The sequence below is a fragment of the Nyctibius grandis genome, chromosome 3, assembly GCF_013368605.1.
Source record: "Nyctibius grandis isolate bNycGra1 chromosome 3, bNycGra1.pri, whole genome shotgun sequence".
Lineage (NCBI taxonomy): Eukaryota > Metazoa > Chordata > Aves > Nyctibiiformes > Nyctibiidae > Nyctibius > Nyctibius grandis.
The window spans coordinates 33,440,781-33,461,488 of NC_090660.1; the positions used below are offsets into that span (position 1 = coordinate 33,440,781).

The 20,708-nt window shown below is 42.4% G+C and overlaps 1 protein-coding gene across 4 annotated transcripts in view; it reads right to left on the reverse strand.

Annotated features, from left to right (window-relative positions):
- The window catches only part of GRB10 (growth factor receptor bound protein 10), a 150,962-nt gene that overhangs the window by 25,093 nt on the left and 105,161 nt on the right, over positions 1–20,708 (reverse strand). For all 4 annotated transcript variants that reach the window (XM_068396891.1, XM_068396889.1, XM_068396890.1 and 1 more), the window contains one exon: positions 1,403–1,559. In XM_068396891.1, the coding sequence (XP_068252992.1) occupies positions 1,403–1,559 (157 nt within the window). The remainder of the gene's footprint in view (positions 1–1,402; positions 1,560–20,708) is intronic.

A 20,708-nucleotide genomic window follows, 5' to 3' on the forward strand; every position in this document is an offset into this window, starting at 1 on the left:
GTTACAAAGGAGAAGGCTTCTGTTTACACAATACCTTGGTAATCAGCAGTGATGGGAAAGAGAATATAGGAAAAGAGAGCCTGGTAGTTTAATGAGCATTGATAAAACTGAAAATTTGCAAAGGTTGTTAGGAGCGCGCATGTGGCATATTAAGCTATGGAGATAAAGATTCTGTAATACCTTAATTCTTCACCTCATCTACATCCTCAGAACTGAAAGTACATCACAGATATATATAAATGAGTGTTTCATGTTAATTTTTTCACATATTTCTATATTAGGAGAGATATCCAATAAAACCATTAAATAATCAGAATATCCTATGATTTTTTTTTTTTGAGTGCTATCCTGTAAAGCAGTGAATTTACCTGCATTTAACAGTATCAGTTTAGGGCATTACATTTCCAGCAAATTGTTTCCTTTTTTATTTGTAAGGGTTCTGAATTACATTCTTAGACATAAAAAACCTCTGTCAGCTACAGATAGCATTCACAATTCCAGTGCTGGTGATCACATCTTATGATTTGTCTTCCTCTATTTTCTCGAAAAAATTCCCCGAGAAGTGTATCGACTAATACTCCAAATGCTACACTTTCTAAAGCGTTACTGTATGCTACATAGAATTATAGATAGCGTATCTGAGCAATATGTGGCTGCAAGCTGCACAGCAGAACCCTGCAACTAATCAGTGCCACAAAATAACAGGAAAAGCAAGACTGAATAACATGAGATCCTTTCAGGTACTGTAATTAAACCAATTCACGGTGTTATTTAATTCCCCACAGTTCTTCCTCTTGCTGCCTTCTTGAAACTGTAACCATGACACCTTAATTTCAGTCAGGTGGAGGAGCTGCTGCCTGGAGAGCAGATGCCGCCGCTGGTCCAGAAATTGCCCATGGATTTGCGGGTGGTGCCACCATTTTTTCCCTGCCTGAAGTCAAGTTTAGCCACCCCCCTCCCCCACCTCAGCATGCCTAGCTTTCATAAGCATTACTGTAGGTATGCAAAGCTGAGTCTGTCCACCCAGGTCTCCCAGCTGGTGATGAGCTGAGCTGTTTCACAGGACCCATGCTCTAAGGATCAAGCTTCATTTGCCTAAGCTGTTTATTTGCAATAGCTTCAGACACAGCAAGGTAGCAACAGAGCGCTAGCATGAAGATTGGACAATTATTTTTCTTTTTTATAATAAAAAAACAGAGGGTGGGAAATAAGAGAAGGACTTAAAATGGCTTAAACGCTTAACACATCAAATTGCAATACACAAAAAGCACGTATGTGACTTCAGCTAATTGTACAAATAAAAGCAGTGGAAAGAAAACGTTCTGGCTGGAAGCACATTAATACGAATTACATATATTTTATGTTCCCAGGTAACCATGCCACCCCTTTGACCGTTCCCTACCTAATCCTAGGTGAGGGTGATGCTCCACTAGAGTCCAGCTGTTATCATCCACACAATGACTTTTGTAAACGAGCAGCTGACAGAGGTCCCTGGCTGTCATGTCTGCTAGAATCTCGACCACTTTGCTTGTTCCATCTTCACTAAAGACTTTTACATCCTGCAACATAAAGGGTACACTTACAGATCAACAGCTCTGAACATAGGCAAACCACACAGCTACCGTAGAAAAGCATCCTCTTGGCGTGACGGTTCCAAGCACCTTGGCAGCCAGGACAAATGACATGGATGATTCACTTTATAACACTTTCTCTTGATGCCCCCTTGCTCTGTTTCCCCTCCCCACCCCCCCAACACCTCCCTGCACTAAACAAAGATTCAGCAGGGTTAATATGACCACAATACACAGAAAAAGTGAGAGAGCAGGTTCTGTATAAAGCTGTGTAAGGTAAGCAAACGTGAAACAATATTGAGAGAGTACTTTGGCAACAGTGGGCAAGAGAAATTACATCCAGTGAAACACACACAATTTTCTTTGCGATCCCGTCGGAGGCCTCCGAACATTTACAGAGGAGCAGGCCAAGACCCTGAAGATTAAAAATGGCTCTCTTGTTCCCCACTAACTTTTGATTGTTTCGATTGGGAAAGTCCCACTTGCAGTTTGCCGGCGGATCAATTAGCTAGCACAGTCCACACATTTCTCTCCCTGCCCCGACTTCTCTTTTGATCCCAGCTTGAAAGTAGTTTGAAACCGAACGTGCATACGCTGCACATCCTAAATATTAATGGATATGCGAGAACAAGTCAGGAACCTTCTCCCCACCTCCTGAATTATACAGATGCTTTCCTCTTTGCATTGTTCTGCTCAAGCGAGAGACACTTGCCGCAAAATTATTTCTCCAGGAGAACGTGCAGGTCCAAGATTTAAATCAACTCGGCGTTTAAAAGGCTCCGCATCCTAGCGAGAGAAGGCGAATCTAACAAAAACCTGGAGGGTAATTTGATATGGAAAAATCTTACCTCAACGGCATGTAAAAGGCAGCAGTCGGAAGAACAAGATGGCATTTTAAATAGAGATTGCCTCTTGAGTTTGTTCTCTGCCTCCGCCGACCCTTTGTAGCCTACGGCTGGGCGCCCGGGGTGCCGGCGGTGTCAGTGGACGGCGGTACTGTACCTGTCACGTAGCCCCTGCTATGGGGACTGTTTCTGGGGAGGGAAAGAACTCTGCCAGAGCTCCACTCAAAGGGTTACACGCAATCTTTGCGGTAGTGAATCAAACCACACTGTGTAGACCAATCCTAGCCCTCCCTCCGACTGATGTAATCATTTCCCACACACTATCAGACTTCCAAATTATTCCCGCCCCCCCCCCCCCCCACCCCCCAAAGAAAAAGAAATTACAAAGGAAATTTGTTTTTATGACCACACACGGGTGTTTGAGACCCCTCGGGCAGCCCCGAAGTCGGGAGGCGGGGGGAGCCGGAGCCCCGCCGGCGGAGGCACGCGTGCTGCCCGGCCCCGGCGCCCAGCCCAGCACAGCCCGCCCGCGGCCCGGCCTGCCCGCGCCTCATCTCATCTGCCTCCAACTTAAGCACTTGAACTTCTCCTCCCGCCGCTCCCCGCCGGGCCGAGCCGAGCCGAGCCGAGCTGGCCCCGCCGCCGGCTCCGCTCCGGGCCCGGGACGCCCGGCCCCCGGCATGGGCGCTGCGGGCAGGGGGCGAGGGGGCGGCGGCAGCGCCGCACGCCCAGCGCCCTCCGCCTGCCTCCCTCCCTCCCCGTACAAATTCAAGCCCAGTGAGGGAGGAGTTAAAGCCTCAGCTAGCCCAAGTGACTCAAACCCGCGCGTTCAGGAAACGGCTTCATCTGACAAGCAGGAATGAGCCAGCTCTTTCAGAAGTCGGCTCTGGAGGAGAGAGGGGAGAGGAGAGGGAGACGGAGAGGGAGAGGAGAAAAGGGGGGCATCCCGGTTGCTGTCGCCCTGGGGAAGGTATGCGTGCTGTACAATGTTACAGCTGCACTCCCACTCCTGCCAAGACTTAACCAAGTCAGAGGCATCCTCACACACGCAGAAATTTGTTGAGAGGGGGGTTGGGGGGTGTTGTCCTGCTGGCGAGTCTATTTTCTGTTAGTAGCACCCATTTTACAGTACAGCAGCACATTATGTGGGCGCACAGGGTGAGCCGGGTGCCCAGGCACCCGCAGCAGCACCAGCCCACGCTGCCACAGCGCAGGGCACCTGCAGGACAGAGGGACACAAGTGGATGAACACCCCAGATACCCAGCAGCAATTACACTGGTTTGCAACGGGGGAGCGCAGCTCCCGCGTTCCCTCTCCGGACATGCGAGCACGCTGAAAAGCCAGTATTCAACCAGACAGAAAGTTGCTATTTCATTTGGTTTGGTTTTAGCGGGGAATGGGGAGGGACTAATACCCACTTGAATTTTTTTTCTTCTACTTTTTATCACAATAGATTGGACAGGAGTGACACAACCAAAAAAAGTGGTGGTGAAACAATTCCTTTCTACTTTCCGCTTACTCCATGCACGTAACTCCACTTTCTGTATTGAAACTAAACTATTTCGGATGGATTTCCTGCCTCAGGAACCAGCCTGGTGACATCATTCATTCATTCATTCATTAGTCACCGAGAAGCACAGCTCTGAGCTCTCTGCCTCAGCCTTCATGGGGGAGCCTGCACCAGCCATACACCAGCAGAATCGCCACTTTTGCAACACCCAGAGCACAAAACCCCCTCTTTTCCTTCCCTGGGGTTTTGCTGGGAACAAGGCAGTGATATAGGACAGGCTGCACCTGATCCTTGTCACTGCCAAGTCCCAGAAGAGTGGGAAAGCTGTGCTGCTGAGGGTGCCTCTCAAGTCCTCGCAGGTGGAAAAGAGAGCGCCATAAGACAACCACCATGCTTTTCCCTGCTCCCAAGCACAGAAAGACTTAATGGAGCATGGCCGCTGGAAGAAAGCTGCAGCTGTCTTTTATGCTCATTCATGCCATGCTCCCTCGGTATGAAGTGAAGGGGTCACGGGTACGTGTCCCACCCTTCCCCCTCCTTGCCCAGAGTTTGAGGCGATGCCAGCTACCCTGAAGTACAACAGCATCTCAAGGCAGGTACAGGAGACACGTCGGCTGCGGTTCAGTGTGCGGCTCTGCTGTAACACTGCGTTCCCTCCTCCTGGGAGCCAGGCCCTGCGGGCAGCGCCCGCTACTCCCACACCACAGCGACTATCGGGGCTACATTACAAACATGGGCATGTTCATTCGCAGGGCCGGTCAGCGGAGGGGGTTTTTAATGGTGCCTTTAAAGCCCAGGGACCGGAGTGCAGTGGGTGGACGGTGTGAACACAAAAGTGAGCAAGTTAACTTCACTGGCTATTAATAGTGCTGTGTTTGCTATCAAGGACAGCGCAAGGCCGTGTATCGCCACTGACATCGTGGATATAAAAGACTGAATCAGGAGAGGATGTCATGGCCTGAGCTGAACCCTGGCCTAGAGGACGGGAGAGAGACAGAAGTGAGGTGAAACCCTGTGCCTCTGCGGAGGCAAGAGGGCTACGGTCCTTAAGAGGCTTATGCGAAATGCAAGGGATTTTATGCCCCCACACTACACTGCAGAGCATGACGTATAACCACAAACACAAAACCAGCTCGACAACAAAGCTTCAGTTCAAACTTTCTGACAGCTTCTGTGACAAAAGACGCAGGTAACAATATTCCTGTATCACAGAGGGGACTTAATTTACAGTCAGTTGGTCAAATCCAACCCTCTCACATTTCCTATATTTTTTTTCTTCTTTTGTTTCAAGGAAGCATCTCCTACTTTAAGATATCAAGGGTTCCCTATTCAAACTTCTTCCAGCAGAAACACTGTTTCACTTGGAAAATTGATTTGAGGCTTATTATCTACAATGGAAAACAAAGCAGAATTCATTCTGAATACTCCAGTAACAAAAACACTTAGCCTGAAGACAGGTTCAGAAAGTTAGTCTGACATTTTGCCCTGCATCCCTCCGAGAAATGCAGTGAAATGCAACAGCAGACTGCCTGCAACAGTGATTTACAAAAGGCCCTAATTACGTCAGCAGCACAAGGCACCTTCTATTCAAAATTAAGGTTAAGAATGCTAAGCCAACCAGAGCACTATATTGGCTGAACATTCAGTGCTTTACAGTGCAAAGGAGCAGATAACAGACTGCACCATTGTTCTGGGAAGAATTCTTCCCCCAAGCTTTTTTTTTTTTTTTTTTTTTTTTTTTGGAAGACAGAAAGTCTTAAAAATTAAAAATTTAAAAGAACATTAATATTCATCACTTCAGTGGTTTCATATAATGGGTCGCGTATCTTGAGTGCTCTCATGGCTGTTTCATGTTCCAGCCTCAGTTCCTCAACCTCACTGCAGTATTTTGTGTGCATCAAGTAATGCAAACATTATTAAGAATGAGGACAAAAAAAACCCCAGTCATGTAATGGTCACATTACTTCTCCACTTTCCTATTTGCACTATTTTTTTCCTTTTTCCGCAAAAGAAAACCTACGACTAAATAAAATTATCATAAAAAATAATGCTTTTATATGACATTATCCTGAAAATCTTAGGCATCAAACGGACCCAAATTTGCATTCTACAATCTGAAATTAATCATGGTGTAACTTGTATCAGTACAAACCAACCTTTGTTATCCTGGATTATGACTCCAAACTAAGTATAAGGAGAGAGTATCAGTTATCAGAAGGCCCTCTGACTGAAATCTAATAGATAAAAGGTTTTAGTACAGTAGTTCTTCAAGAGTTTCCCTTTATAAAAGATGAAGATCAGAGACATCATAGAAACCTATTAAAATACACTGAAGAGTCATTACCAAAAGCTGCACAAACTGAAAATCAGTCCAGCAAGTTTTGACTTTCATCCCCTGATTGCACTCATCAAGATTGTTCCGACCTGAGAACCGTACCATCAGGGAGGTGAATAGAAAAGAAAGCTGAATTGAAATGGACATACCTTGTGCAAGCAGAAGGAGCAATTTATTGCAGAAGGCACGTATGTACCAGGCAGGTACACTGTTTTCACTGGAACCCTGTTTTGATGAGATCATTTTTCTGAAAGCTTTCTATACTCAAAAGCTCATGGGCTCACAAGAGCAGAGTCACAGTCACTGGAGGGATGGGGAAGTTTTCAGTTAGGATCAGTCACCTCAAAGCTTCTCAAGACTCAAGCTCTGCTTGCAGGTTACCCTTGAACTGCTATTTGCCTAGTTAAAGAGGTAACAAAAAGGAAGGTTTTGCTTCCTAAAGTTGCAAACCTTTGATAAAGAAACGCCTCTAAGCATGCTCTGTGCACCCCTGACAGGCAAGCAACTCAATCAACCACATCTACACACTGGAGCACCAGCCAGTCCTTATACTTACTTGCCCAGCAGCGTTAAGGCAGCTTTATAAGGCACGGAAATTTCAAGTGCTGCAATGAAATAAATATTTAGGTCAACCCTATGGCTCTTTTTGCCTCCTCTGTTGCACAGCTTGTGCAGGAAAAAAGCCCTTCAGACAAACAGCAGCAGTAACAGCAATATATTGCAGATAGGATCCCTTATATACAAGGCATCAGATAGTACTTCCTTATAAAAGAAAAACAACTGTGAGTTATTTGATCATTGCTTTTTTTCTCTACATGTAAACATAAAACCCTAGGAAATGCTGAGGTTAAGGTTCTCATAGCAACATTAACTCTCTCCTCTGGCACATACTATATTTAGGTACACATTTAAAAGCCTATGAACAACAAGGGAGAACAACTGTTGTAAGATCAAGACCTTAGTCTTTGACTTTCATATTCAGAACAGCAACCTTCAAAAAAAAAAAAAAGACTTAATTTGGCCATGTTACAAAACCCTGATTCTGTCCCTCTTTGCTGGGCTATTGAATTTTAAACTCATTTCCTTGACTTGAAGGGGAATCACAGTATCATCGTACGTTCAGTGGTCATCAAACACCAACACTGATGTCATGAACTCTGTAAGGGTCGTGCCAGCAAGACAGGTTTTGGGAATCACAGCGGCGTGGGCAGAGAAGGGCAGGGCAGGATTAGTGCTGGGTTCAAGTCAGCATCTATATTTGGAGGGTTAGCGCTTCTGAACCCGTCATGTACGAACGCCCAGGCCCATGTTCACCCCACGTAATTTCAGAGAGTTATATTCCTTCTGAAGCTAAGGGAGAGAGATGGGGTAACTTAAGATCTAAAGCACGTGACAAAGGCATTTGTGTCTCTCTGCTAGCTGCAGAGGGAATCTAGGCTCCTGACTCTGGACTTCAGCTGGATGCTGTAAGCGATATTGGCTGAATTCAGGCCATGGTGACTAATCAAGCAAACATGTCTCTCTGCACTACTGGCATAATTACACACTGCGATTGTTGACATTCGAGCTTAAAAAAAAATAAGCAAAGTGTGTGATGTTGCATATACACAAAGCACACTTAAAGGAACATATACAACGAGCACATTTGGGGTACTATTAAATTTTAAAACCCGAATACTGTAAAAACAAGCCAAAGCTTTTCCTCCTCTCATTCAAAACCACGTGTGAAAATGGTTATTTATTACAGAGACACTGGATGAAGTCTACACTCATTATCTGTTTCTATCTTCTCCAAACTTACAAGTACTAATGTCCTCTATATAGGCTTAGGCTTGTATAGCGACTGCATCGAAGCTTCTTCAAAAATCTCAGCTATGTACATACAAAGGTGTGAACTGTGCAATGTACTTGTACGGAAAGAATGTACAGAGCACGTTTTCAAGACATAACCACTGCCTGCATGAACAAAATACTTATTCCAGTGGGTGCTCACATAGTTAGAGGCTGAAGGTTTGGAAACTGTAAGTTGCTACCCTATAATTTCCATATTTTACAAATAAAAAGCAGAATGCCATTTTAAGTGATACATACCTACATACAGACAACATACTGATTTTGTGACAGTATCCCCAAAAGCTGTTTCCCTCTTTCCCACCTTGGTTTAATGCTGACATGTTCAGATAAATCATTTGACCCATTTGACATCTTCACATCTTCCCACTCGATTCCTTGTTTGCCTCTCATTTTTAGGTAAAAGAAAGGAGAAAGACTAGTTTTCAATCCTTTTAAGAGTAACACTAGGCCTGTATGAACTTTGCTGAAGCTTCAGGGTATTTGCAGGATGCTGGAGGAGAGAAAGCTTGGGAAGCAGTGTGGATAGGCTTTGACAGAGGACCATTCCACACCAGTGGGAAGGCAGCCCAGCAACTGCCAGCTCACCCAGTCTCCAAGTGGGGCTTCCAAGACTCTTCCTGTGGCCACAGCACTGACAGGTTACATTTTCTTCGTTGCCTGCATCCTCTCCCACCCAGCATTTCCCATTAGTTTTGGTTATAAGTCTGTAAATGAGCTCCCTTCTCTCCACACAGCTCCTCCCAACAGCAACTGCTTTTCATGCAAAAATCCTTTCTTGTTTCGAGATCCTTTATGTATGGAAAAAAAAGATACTTACAGGCGCTGTTACACTCTTTTGATTATGTAATGAAAGACATTAAGTGATGTTGCTGGCACTAACCTTTATCTTTCATATATTTTGTTGTGCAATTTATCCCTAGATAGTTTGCAATCTTCCACAGCTGTGCTTACAGAATGCAGTATTTATTGTCTGAATTTGCTCCAAGAGAAAGGTTTAGTAGAAAAGTTCTTGCAAACACAATTTAAGTTACTAACAACCCTAGAAAGGGTAATACAAAGAAAAACGATAATAATTTCTTGATTAAAATTCTTAAGTAACCAAGCTAGTTACTGAGTATTTTAAATTGTTTTCCCATTATAAATTACTCTGTAGAAAAAGAATTATTACCACATCTTCCTTGCTGCACAGGCTTTCAACCACAAGAACCACATTAATTTGAAGCTTGGCACACAGCACAACAAGGCTCCGAGCAGCTTCCCATAGGATTTAGAAAAATGGTGCAGGTCCTGAAGACTTGGTTAGCTCCTTGTTTCCCAGTAGGTCACTGTGACAACTGCAGCTGAGGCACTTGCCATCTTAGTGCCCAGGCCACCCTATGAGCCAGAAAGCCATTTCAGCACAGGGTTCGGCAACACACAATTGGCTTCTCGCTTTGGTTTACTATTGTCCAAGTGCAACTTCTGCATGGGTAGTCCTCAAAATTCCCCTTCCCTTGCACGCTTTTCTGAGGGGAAAGGAGCAGAGAGGTTGCAGAGCAGGAAACAGGAACACCATTAAAGGTTTCATATATAGCTAGATTCAGCTCCAGCCCTCCATTTGCACGCACTGGTCCAGCCATGTATTATTAGGAAACGGATCAGAGACGACTTTCAAAGATGCCTTTGGAAACTGAGAATTAGTATTCGAAAATATGTCCATTTCTAATGCATGGGAAAACCTTTGGGGCAGTGACTGTCTCTTATCTGATACAATGGGACCTTGGGATTTTGACTGTGGTTGATATAACAGAAATAAAATAAAACAACAACAGCCCAATAACCAGGGACAATGCCAAATAAGCTATATTTGGAACGTCCAGACATGATAAAACAAACACATTATTTTAAGAACCAGTAGTTATGAAATTTGTCTTGAACAACTGTAATCCAGTTTACCGAGTCTGGTATCAAAGGAATCTAAGCAAGCGTAAGATACAGAGCTGGACAGAAATCACAAACTTAGAATGCAATACAGAGGGAAGGCAAAGATAGACCCTCCTCCCACTCCTGTTTCTTCCTCCCTCCTCCCAGAAAAAATAATCAAAAGGAGTGAGAAAGCCAAGGATTTAAGGACTTGTGAGTTTGTTCCCTGGTGCTTGCAAGTGCAGAGCTCCTAAGGTTTTCTCTGCAGCCCTGAAGGCTAAAATAAATTTTAAAAAATTAATGAAAACAAGTTCTTAGCTGAAGCCCTAGCTCCTACATCTGACACATCTTACCAGAACTGACAACAGCAATGATGCACTAGGTTAAAAAAAAATCAATTATCTGTCTTTACAAGAGTCCCTTTATTCTCCTCTACCTCCCGATGAACCAACACTGACATCCCAGACCAGGCAGTTACACCAAAGCTGACAGGAGAGAGGGGGAAGCTGGAAACCAAAACAAAAAATGAAACTTTTTAAGAAAAACTCTATGAACTTAGTATATGTAGCTTGATCAGAGAAGAATCAAGTATGGTATATCACATGGAGACACAATACAGGGCTACAAACAACCAGACGTGTGAAAATATGAAGAGAGCAACTTAGGGCACTGAAAAAGGTAATGGAAGCTAATGGCAAAAAAGGCAAAACATGGAGAAAGCCTCCTAACGAAGACTGGCTGTAACCTCCAGGCACTCAAGGAATGATGACCATTTAACAATAGGAACCTGAAGTATAAACATGCTATGAAACTCACAGATTAACAGCCTCCATGTGCTCAAAATCCCAAAAGCTCAAGCACACCTTGGAAATGCAAATTTCCCGCACTCCGACAGCATCAGTCGCAACCCGCGACAGGTTTTCCCAATAGGGCTGAGTTCATACTGCTTTGACAATAAAAGAGGGGTGCTTTATAATGAGTGGGTGACAGGCTCAACTACAGCAGCATGGCAAAGCATCCCTAATGCCTAACCGTCGGCTGCCTCCTCGCTGTACAGTATTCAGCAATATTGCTTAACTTCCCGTCTCCCAAGCTACTGGCTCTGGAAGCCGGTGATTTCAAGCAGCGAGTATCGGCTAATTGTCGCTGCCTGCAACGTTCAGGGTGTTTTATGGGTCAGTTTGTCACACGCACACAATAAATGCTTTTAACAGAGCTACTCGCATTAGGAGAGTATTTCTGCGCAACTGTGTAAGCATCGATGGTGTGGCCAGAATTAACCCCCTGCAGATCTTAGCCCAGGAAAAGTTATGTCAGTGGGAGAGGAGGGTTCACGTTATCCTCTCCTCAATGCGCGTATAGTTCTCATTTTCAGCAATTGCTTTAATGGGAAATTGCTCCATAAAACTGCTCTGCTGTTTAATTTTTGGTAAATTTAGACATCAGAGGAAAACAATGGTTTTCCCCCAATTCTAGATTGATATATCAAAAGTTTCTGAGGCTGATGCAAAATCTGGGGTTATGTCATCACGACTAAGCCAGATATTCTCTCTCGAATGCAGCCAGCCCCATGCAAATCTCATCCCCTGCCAACCTCCTAAGAATTACTCATTTTCAGTGGAAAAAAGTGAGAAAAATACTGGAGAAAACCCAAACACAACTATACAAGAGATTTATTAGCATACAGCATCTAACCACCCTGCCCCAAAACACCTAGCGTACAGGTCCAACTTGTCAATAAATTTTTCACATCTCTCACTGCTTTGCTTCACTGCTGCACCCATCCATCCCTGCACGCTACGGCAGGACCAACGCATGAGTTTTAACTCCATGGCAAGCGCCTCTGACTTATCTACTCTGCGCTCCCTCTCCAGGGCTTGCTCCAGACCATTTTTGCATACCCCTTCCTCCTAGTAGGGGCACCACAAACAAAAAAACAAACACAAAAAAACCCACACAACCCAACCCTTTGCTTAGCTTACAGGGACAAATTCCCTGCTGCCATGGTTACCATTGCAACTTCTCTTGTGGAACTAGAAATAAAAAAAACACACAACCAACTTCCCTGAGAACAGACGGCTATATAATGTTAGCTCTCCCTCCCCTCACTCATCATTGTTAGACGCTAAATCAGCTACATCTGGCATATTTAATTTAGACTAAATAAAATGTCACTAATTAAAAAGATGCCGAACAAGCAATACATGACATTATAGAAACAGAGAGCTTAGTATCTGAACACAGCCTATTAGGAACTGAAAGGGTTCAACTAGCTTTTACCAAAAGCTGAGAAACAAAGGCAACTAAACGGTCCTCTATACAATCTTACTCACAACAATGTCCTCTAGAAGCTCTCCCCTATCGTCTAGGTGTACCGAGGTTTCCAAGCACTAATTCCTGAAGCCGCAGTGGCTCAAATGTGAAGTAGTTAGCTCACTATAGAGGGTATTATTTGGCTTGAAGTCTGCAGCCTTCATTCCAACTTTTAAAAAGAAGGTTACTCTGCTAAAGCTACAATGAATAAGGTGTTCAGCAGACATGTACGCAAGTTGCTTTAAAGGACCTGTGGCCACGTCACTGCCTTTGAACAGTAACAGCCTCTCCTCTCTCACGTTCTCCACACTGTTTTCAGCAGCCTAACTCGAAGCATGCACACTACTTCATCCTTCCTATCTTGCCACTCCTCTCCTTAGCCCATCCCTGGAGACTAACACTTCAGTTCTCTGCATCTCCCATTGCAGTTCACACTACAGAGACAGGAGCACTGCTTTCTATTGCTGACCAACACGGCTACCTGCTTGAAAGCAGCTCCTCTGACCTTCACATCAATATGCCCTCCCACCCCCAGGGGTGGGATTCACATCATACCCCCAGACCAGGCTTTCACCTTTGTGGGTACATCGCTATCAGTATTCCACTGACATTTATCAAACAGATTTCAATGCAAAGCTTCACTGAATCATATAAACCTCATTTCACAGCCCTTAAATGTTTTCCATCATCTTTTCTGCCAACTGGTGATCTTTTATTCTAAAGCTGTACTATCCCTTATGATTACTTGAATAAGCGTTTGAGTGATTTCATTTTTAGTACCTCCAAGGCTGAGGATTTCCCATGAGAACAGATCATCTTCTAAGTGCTCTGGTCCAGGTTCTCAGCATTTATAAATCAGACGACTGGTTCCTCTCTATTTTTGCTCATGTATGAAGTAGAACAGATATTTAGGTATGCTTTGATTGCCATTGCTTAAGTACAGTACTATTGACGGTCAAGTAAGATTCAAACATTCAACACAGAAATCCCTCCACAAAGTAAATTTTAACAGAATTCTTACAAGACGTTTAAGTGGACGACATTGATAATGCTGGCACACGCTAGGCAAGTAAAAACATTACTCTTCTTAGAAACTCAGCAGTTATAAATGCTGAATTTATCCTCATAATTCCAAACTTAACAGAAATGATATATTTCAAAATCATCATGCGTTTAACCTTTTTTTCCCTTATAAAAGTTTAAGAACAATCACAGGATCACAGAAGGGTTGAGGGTGGAAGGGACCTCTGGAGGTCATCTGGTCCATCCCGGTTGCTCAAGCAGGCCCACCTAGAGCCCATTGCCCGGGACAACATCCAGACACCTTTGGAGTAGCTCCAAGGATGGAGACTTCACAACCTGGGCAACCCATGCCAGCGCTCAGTCACCCTCACTGTTAAAAGAGTGTTGCCTGACATTCGAAGGGAACATCCTGTGTTTCAGTTTGTGCCTATTGCCTCTTGTCATGTCACTGGGCACCACTGAAAAGGGCTCTTTCCACGCTCCTTTCAGGTACTTATATACATTCATACAATGCCCCTGAGCTTTCTCTTCTCCAGGCTAAACAGACCCAGCTCTCTCAGCCTTTCTTCATAGGAGAAATGCTCCAGTCCTTTAATAATCTCTGTGGCCCTTTGTTGGATGCTCTCCAGTATGTCCGTGTCTCTCTTGTGCTGGGGAGCCCAGAACCAGATCCAGTACTCCCTCAACCTGCTGGCAATGCTTTGCCTGCTGCAGCCCCAGATATCATCAGCCTTCTTTGCATCAAGGACATATTGCTGGTTCGTGTTCAGCTTGGTGTCTGCCAGGACTCCCATGCCTTTTTCTGCCAAGCTGCTTTCCAGCTGGGTGGCCCCAGCGCATACTGGTGCCTGGGGTTGTTCCTCCCCAGGTGCAGGACTTTGTACTTGCCCTTGTTGAACTTCATGAGGTTTCTGGCAGCCTGTTTCTCTAGCCTGTAATCTTTTATACAAATAGTGCAGTTACATAAATACCATGATATTAACTAAAATAATAAAAAAAAAAATCTAGTGAAGTTTGGTCACAGTTTAGGAACCCTAAATGGGTCTGTTCCTAGGATCTTTCATCAGTTTTTTCCCAAGCCATGCCACAGTGGTTCAAAGGTCCCTTTAAGTTCAGCATTTCAGAAACACTTAAAAGTCCATTTGTCAAAGGCTGATGAACTTAACTATGCGAGTTCTAAATATGAGGTAGTGTGCTGAAACCAATGTCACAATAAAAAAAGTGCTTCCTGATATAGAACTAGATAACATAATGCTAGAGATTTGATGCCAAAGCTTGCATGAAAGAAAATGCTACTTCTACAGTCAGCATCTGCTTCAGATTATTTTATATGGAAGTCACTGCTGCTCCGAAGCTGTCAAGGTACACTCAGCTTCCAATTAAGCTATCTTATCTTTGAAGTTGATTGGAAGCAAAGCTTTCTCCTCCCTATATGCATCCCCCTAGAAACACGTAATGTGAGATAATTTCCAAATGTATTTATTCTGTGTTGTCCACCCAATTAAACATCTTGTGCAAATGCAATCAACGAGCCTTCTCTCTAATTGAAAAGTTTATGCAACGATTTTCATGAGACTCCCATTAAACATTTAGAATAATTAGCTGTATTAGAAAGACTTTTATATTCAAATAGCTCACATACCTAGTTTCTTTGTTTAGCATAGGAAACGAATATGAAAAAGATCCACAGAGGAAAAGACCAAATATTGGGTAAATCTTTTCTTTAAGACAACAGACACAGCCTAGAAACCAATTCTGCATGGTATTAAATTGGAAATCTTTTAACAGTGGCCTTACTACTGTAGCTGATCGTGGAGAAATCAACCATTTCCAAGATTCAGAAAGGCAATGACAAGGGAGTTGACTCTGTATTTTTATGTATTACAGATAACACATAACAGTCATTCCCTTCAAGTGTGCTCCCTTCTTCCCATTCCCCCTAAGTTGTTGGCAATAAGTTAAAGAAATGCACCATGCAAAGATACCAGTAACTTTATTTTCATTCTGGCACGAATGACATTTTTTTTTAAAGGATTTTGATGGCTCTGTATTTACATCATGGATCTTCTTTAAGAATTATGCTGAGAAAAATCTAGGTCATTGAAAACTTCTTAAACTGAACCACAGAGAAACTGAAAGAGAATGTAAAGGCACTGATGTCAGGTTTATTTTGCCTTTTCACAAGCTCATTTTTTTTCCAGATTGACTGTCAGAATGTAGATCAACCTTTCAATATCTTTCTTATTCTGAAGTTTCTGTTTCCATGAGTGAGTTAATTCCATTCCCATTCAAAATAAAACATTTTTTTTAAAATGTTGTGCACTTGGCAAGCAGCTATATAAGAACAACTTTAAGAAGACTAGGCTTAAAGGGCAGAAGTGCAACTTAGATCAACATATAACAGAAGATATGTAAACATCTCATTTCAGGATCCTGGGCAACATAATAATTTAATAGTCCCTTCTAGACAAAACTTTACTCTATAAATAAATATACATGAATGTAAACAGTGTTTTTCCTATTTCCATGCCCCTTCCAACAGTAGCTTGGTTTTGGTATGAATCTGAATACTGAGATATGCTTATTGCATCTTGCACTTATGTAAACTAGTAACATACATTCAAATTTCATTCTATAGATTTCAAATTACAACATCTACTTCTTCCATTCAATCACCACGTAGAATTTCTTAGGTTAAATACATAGTTGTATATGTCAAAACTAATTTATTTTGAAGCAAAAAGCGTCCATTAAAAACATATTGCATTAATAATAACTGGCCATAATACATTATTATTAGCTATTAATTGTTATTACTGCATTTCTAACTCTGTATCCAACACGAATCTGCTGACTTCAGCAAATGTCACTCTTTATTCATTCACGTAGAGACAATCCTACACGTGGGAAAAACTTTATTGCCTTCTCCAGCTTCACAAGGTTGTGTCCGTGGATGATGGTTTAGCATAACCACCATAAGGTTTCTCATTGGAGAAAAACCTATCTTGCAATTTTGTACGATGTAGAAAAGTGTCACAACATTTGCTTCTTCCTCAACTCCTCCATCTTGTTGCACAAGATTACACATGGCAAAAGTAAAAATTTTTGGCTAGCTGCATGATATTAACAAAAAATACTCTATACTGAAACTATTTTCAGTTCAACTGTTGCTCACACACCCTTCAGCATAACAGACACTGATCAGACCCACAGTGCAACTTGTAAGAAATAAGTGGTTTTGTGGATTTGTTGCCAGAGTTCTGCAGGTTCTTCTCTCAGTGCACCCAGCTGTACAGAAAACAACCCAAGTTTGCTTGGTTCACATCAACTGAGGCTTTGCCAAGCTATACACTCTATGAATTTCACTTTTTAAAGCGTAACAAAGCAGCTAGTGCATGAACTTACTCAAGCTATACCATGAAAACTGTGTTTAAAGAATAAGTGAAAAGGTGCATTGTGTTCTAGGTGTCATACAACACATTTCCCTTCCACGGACAGCACCATGTTAAGCCTAACGGCTTAACCTTCTCTGTAAAGACCATTATTTTCCATGTGTACAGACTGGATTAGATAAATTACCAGGTAGCTTCATTTTGGGGTTTAACATAGAAACCACCTTGAGATGACAAATTCAGCTTTTTAAAATAAAACATCAGAGAGATCCTATTGACTTTGAGTGTCCATTGCAAAGATAATTAATTTGGGGAAATTAACCCTCCTTCCTTCTTCATCAACCGACTTTTGTTGCATTTGGTTTCCTACTGAAAACAAGAGCAGAGGGCAGCTTTCCCTAGTACAAAATCAGCAGACAAATTAGATGTCATCTACTTTCTGAAATGGTGGTCCAATTCCACAACCCTCTACCTTAGAAACTCCTGCTATTACTCTCCCCTATGGACTTACTAGCTCTTGAAGAGTTATTGCCCCCCCACAGTTCCCTTTTGTTCCTCAAAAAAAAAAAATTCACAAGAATTGCCATCACTATAATGTATCAAGTTCCAATGGCTAAAAATCTCTGTCCATGAAAGTCTGTATTCCCTCCCCAAATCTACTGAAAATGGCTATCTCAGATGTCTGAATACTGCCTACTGAAGTTAAAACACTACGGAGACGCGTGGAAGAGCACTGACTTTAATTTGCACAAGAATGTGGTTAGAAACAGATCATTTTCACAGGCCCTTAACAGATAAACTCTAATGTTTCTTCCAGGAGGAGTAATTGATAAGGAGGTTGGCCATCCAGGTGAATGGTCAACAAAAATTTCCCACTTATAAAAAAGGCCAGATTTGGTCCTAATAAAACAGCTTGGCAACATAGACGAAAGAAAGGATCTTCTCCATCACAGTTCACTACCTAGTTAAAGGTTTGGTTTGCATTTCACCCAGACTACACAGAGGTGGTAGTCATTTCAGCTGTCACTAGCCACCTCAGTCAAAGCACATCTAGCTCTTCACTAGTCATTCAGGTTCCCACTGTGGTCAATGGAAAGACAAAGAGGCACTTCAGTGCAGTTTATCATCTTCTATAGTTTCGCTACCCTAAGATGGCATGAATGTACTGGAAAGGTACTCCGCTATCTCACCACTGACTGGAGATCCCCAGACAAGCAACCCAAATGAGAGATTAAATTTTTATATAACTGTAGTTCACAGAAATAATTCCCACCCAAAGGCTGTTTAAAGGTGATATTTCTTGACACTGTGAAAAACTACGGTAAGTGGTTGCCTAATATTACATATAATGATAAAGAGACCAGGGAATGTAAAAAAGTATTACCTAAGATTTGCTCGGTAGTAGTATTTGTTAGAAAGTTTTGTTTCAGTTTTACTACAGAATAAACTTAAAGGCAAACAGATACAATTCTGTAAATAAATTTTTGTCCCTGCATGAAGCAACCTAACTTTGGGCAGGGAGGAGCAGAGCACACGCAAAGGTCCCTTGGTCAGACATGAGGCTAATCAAGCAAAATGTGGAATACAACACCTTCCCAAAATAGCACTTGCTGTTATTAAGTTGTTTTTAACATGAAGCAAGCAGCTACCTGAAGAGGTCTGTGAGTAGTACAGTAAGAGACTGGGACTATCATGTCTACCTCAAATTAATCTGACAGCAGGGTCTGATAACCTAAGGGTGATTAAACCCAACTCTGTACCAGAGCTTAGGTGCAACTTGTACATTGAGTTCGAGCCAACCACTGATAGGAACATTCACGATACCAAGTCAGACACAAAAAGGTGAACGTTATCTTCAGCAAGAAATCCCAGTATTCTCCTCCAAAGTTAAAGATTTTCATCTCCACTTACTGCAAGCTGAGATTCGAGAAAGGGCTGCCTATAACTGGGAGAAACAACTACGCTAGATATGTTCATTAGTCTACATGCCACTTTCCAGCAGCAAAAAAATGCCACTACATAACAAATAATAAGAAAAGCATGGCCATTTCTACTGCTTGCCTGTTGTATGTAAAGACCTCCAAGTTTCTCTTGCATTAATACAAACCTTTTATAATTCCATATGCAATCAACATATGCAGGTACTTAATTCCAGATATTGGTAGTTCAGCTGCAGCATACAAACCTAACTTGCAACCACGTTATGTAAAATCAACTATGTCCTTCCCAAAATACTTTATTATTGTTGTAGCGAAAAAGGAGAATCGCTCAGCATAAAGGAATACTCTTCAACAACCTTTCAAAAGATCTGCTAAGTCACTGCAGGAAAACTGGCCTTGGGAAAGTTTTGCACCAACAGAAGTGGTTTTGTACATAAATAATGGAAAAAGTCCTTTCATATCAGGGTCAGAGTTCTGCACTGACACACAAGTCTAAGCAAAGCAATCTGAGCTAGTATCGACTCAGACTTTAAATACCTTCTCTTCAAATATTTCTAATGTATTTCTTGAACTCGGTGAGACCTTACTGGTTTGAAATTCTATTTAAATATTGTCACACAATTTAAGAGAAAAAAACATTTAGTTTTGACTTCCCTGCACTTACAGATTTCAAAATAGAGTAATGAAGCAGCCCACCAAGAAAAGCAACTAATTCCTCTACACTCCATCAGTCCTCATACTCAGATATTGCCTCTAAGTTGCACCTCCAGATACTTTGCAGTTATATGTTCAGAAAAGTCGTAATTGTTGTAGAGGTGAACTCAATTATGTAGAAAGCAGAGGTTGCTGCAAACTCATAAAGGAATGCAGTCACTGTGAATCATGTCTGGCACTACAAACGTTTTTTATATTAGTTTTGCTGGAATTTTATTAGGGTCTCCCCTTCCTTAATGGACGCTATTTGACTGTAGGGCAATTAGCACTTCTAAGATTCTGGCTTAGGGGAAAAAACAAGCCCTTTGCAGGTACATTGTCCTCAACCATTTTGCTAGACAAGAATCAGTTAACCACCACAGCTTTTACAGCTGCATGTTAGAGAAGGCTTGAGAAAGAGGCAAAGAGGAGAAACTGATGTGAGCATGTTTACAGTGCTGTAAAATTTATTTCACCATCTTCAGAACTACTAGATTATTTATTTATTTAAGGCATAAAAGTAACATATAGAAAGCTTTCTATAAAGTTCATTCAGCTCTTTCATTTTAATGGTTATACATCAACATAGCAGTCTTTCAACTTAGACCCGTTTGGACATCTGTTCGATGAACTGCTAGAGACACTCAAAGCCAGCATCTGCTGCACAAGCAATTTCCCTACCCACTGAAAGACTTCATCATGCCCTCGCCCTGTCTCACTTCTTGCAGAATTTCCTGCTGTAGTTTAAATCCTAAAGGTTTCTCCTATACAAAAGGTGACTTCTGGAGATTGCCCAAGTGCTATTCCATGCACATAAGAGATGGCAAGCAGCAATGAAACCTTACAGACAAAGCAGCTAATGCAACCTTGGGCAGAGCATTAAGTTAATTTCTTGTTAGCCAGATTGGCTTGAAGTTCCTCTGTATTGCTCGAAGTGTTGCAATTAAGTACTGCTCTAAGCTATGCTTAATTAGCCCGTAAGCAAATGCTCATTTGTAACTTGCATGCAGTGTAACGCAGAACTAAATGTTCACTGAGAGCAAAGGGAAATTACACTGAAGGTACATTCACACAAATATAGCTGGCTGCCTCCTGATTTTCCCTTCTTATTAATATCCTAGAAAATATTAAGAAATGTGTCATACTGCACAAATGGTTAGAAATATACATTCTCTATCTCTGGAGCTGAATGTGGTGTTCTCCCCCACCCCAGCTGATGAGCACTCGGTTCCCCTTGGAATGACAGGCTCTCTCTGCAGATGAAAGATTTGGGATTTGGATCACATTTTTCATTTGTACAGCCAAAAAAAACTAACCTCACCCCCAAAA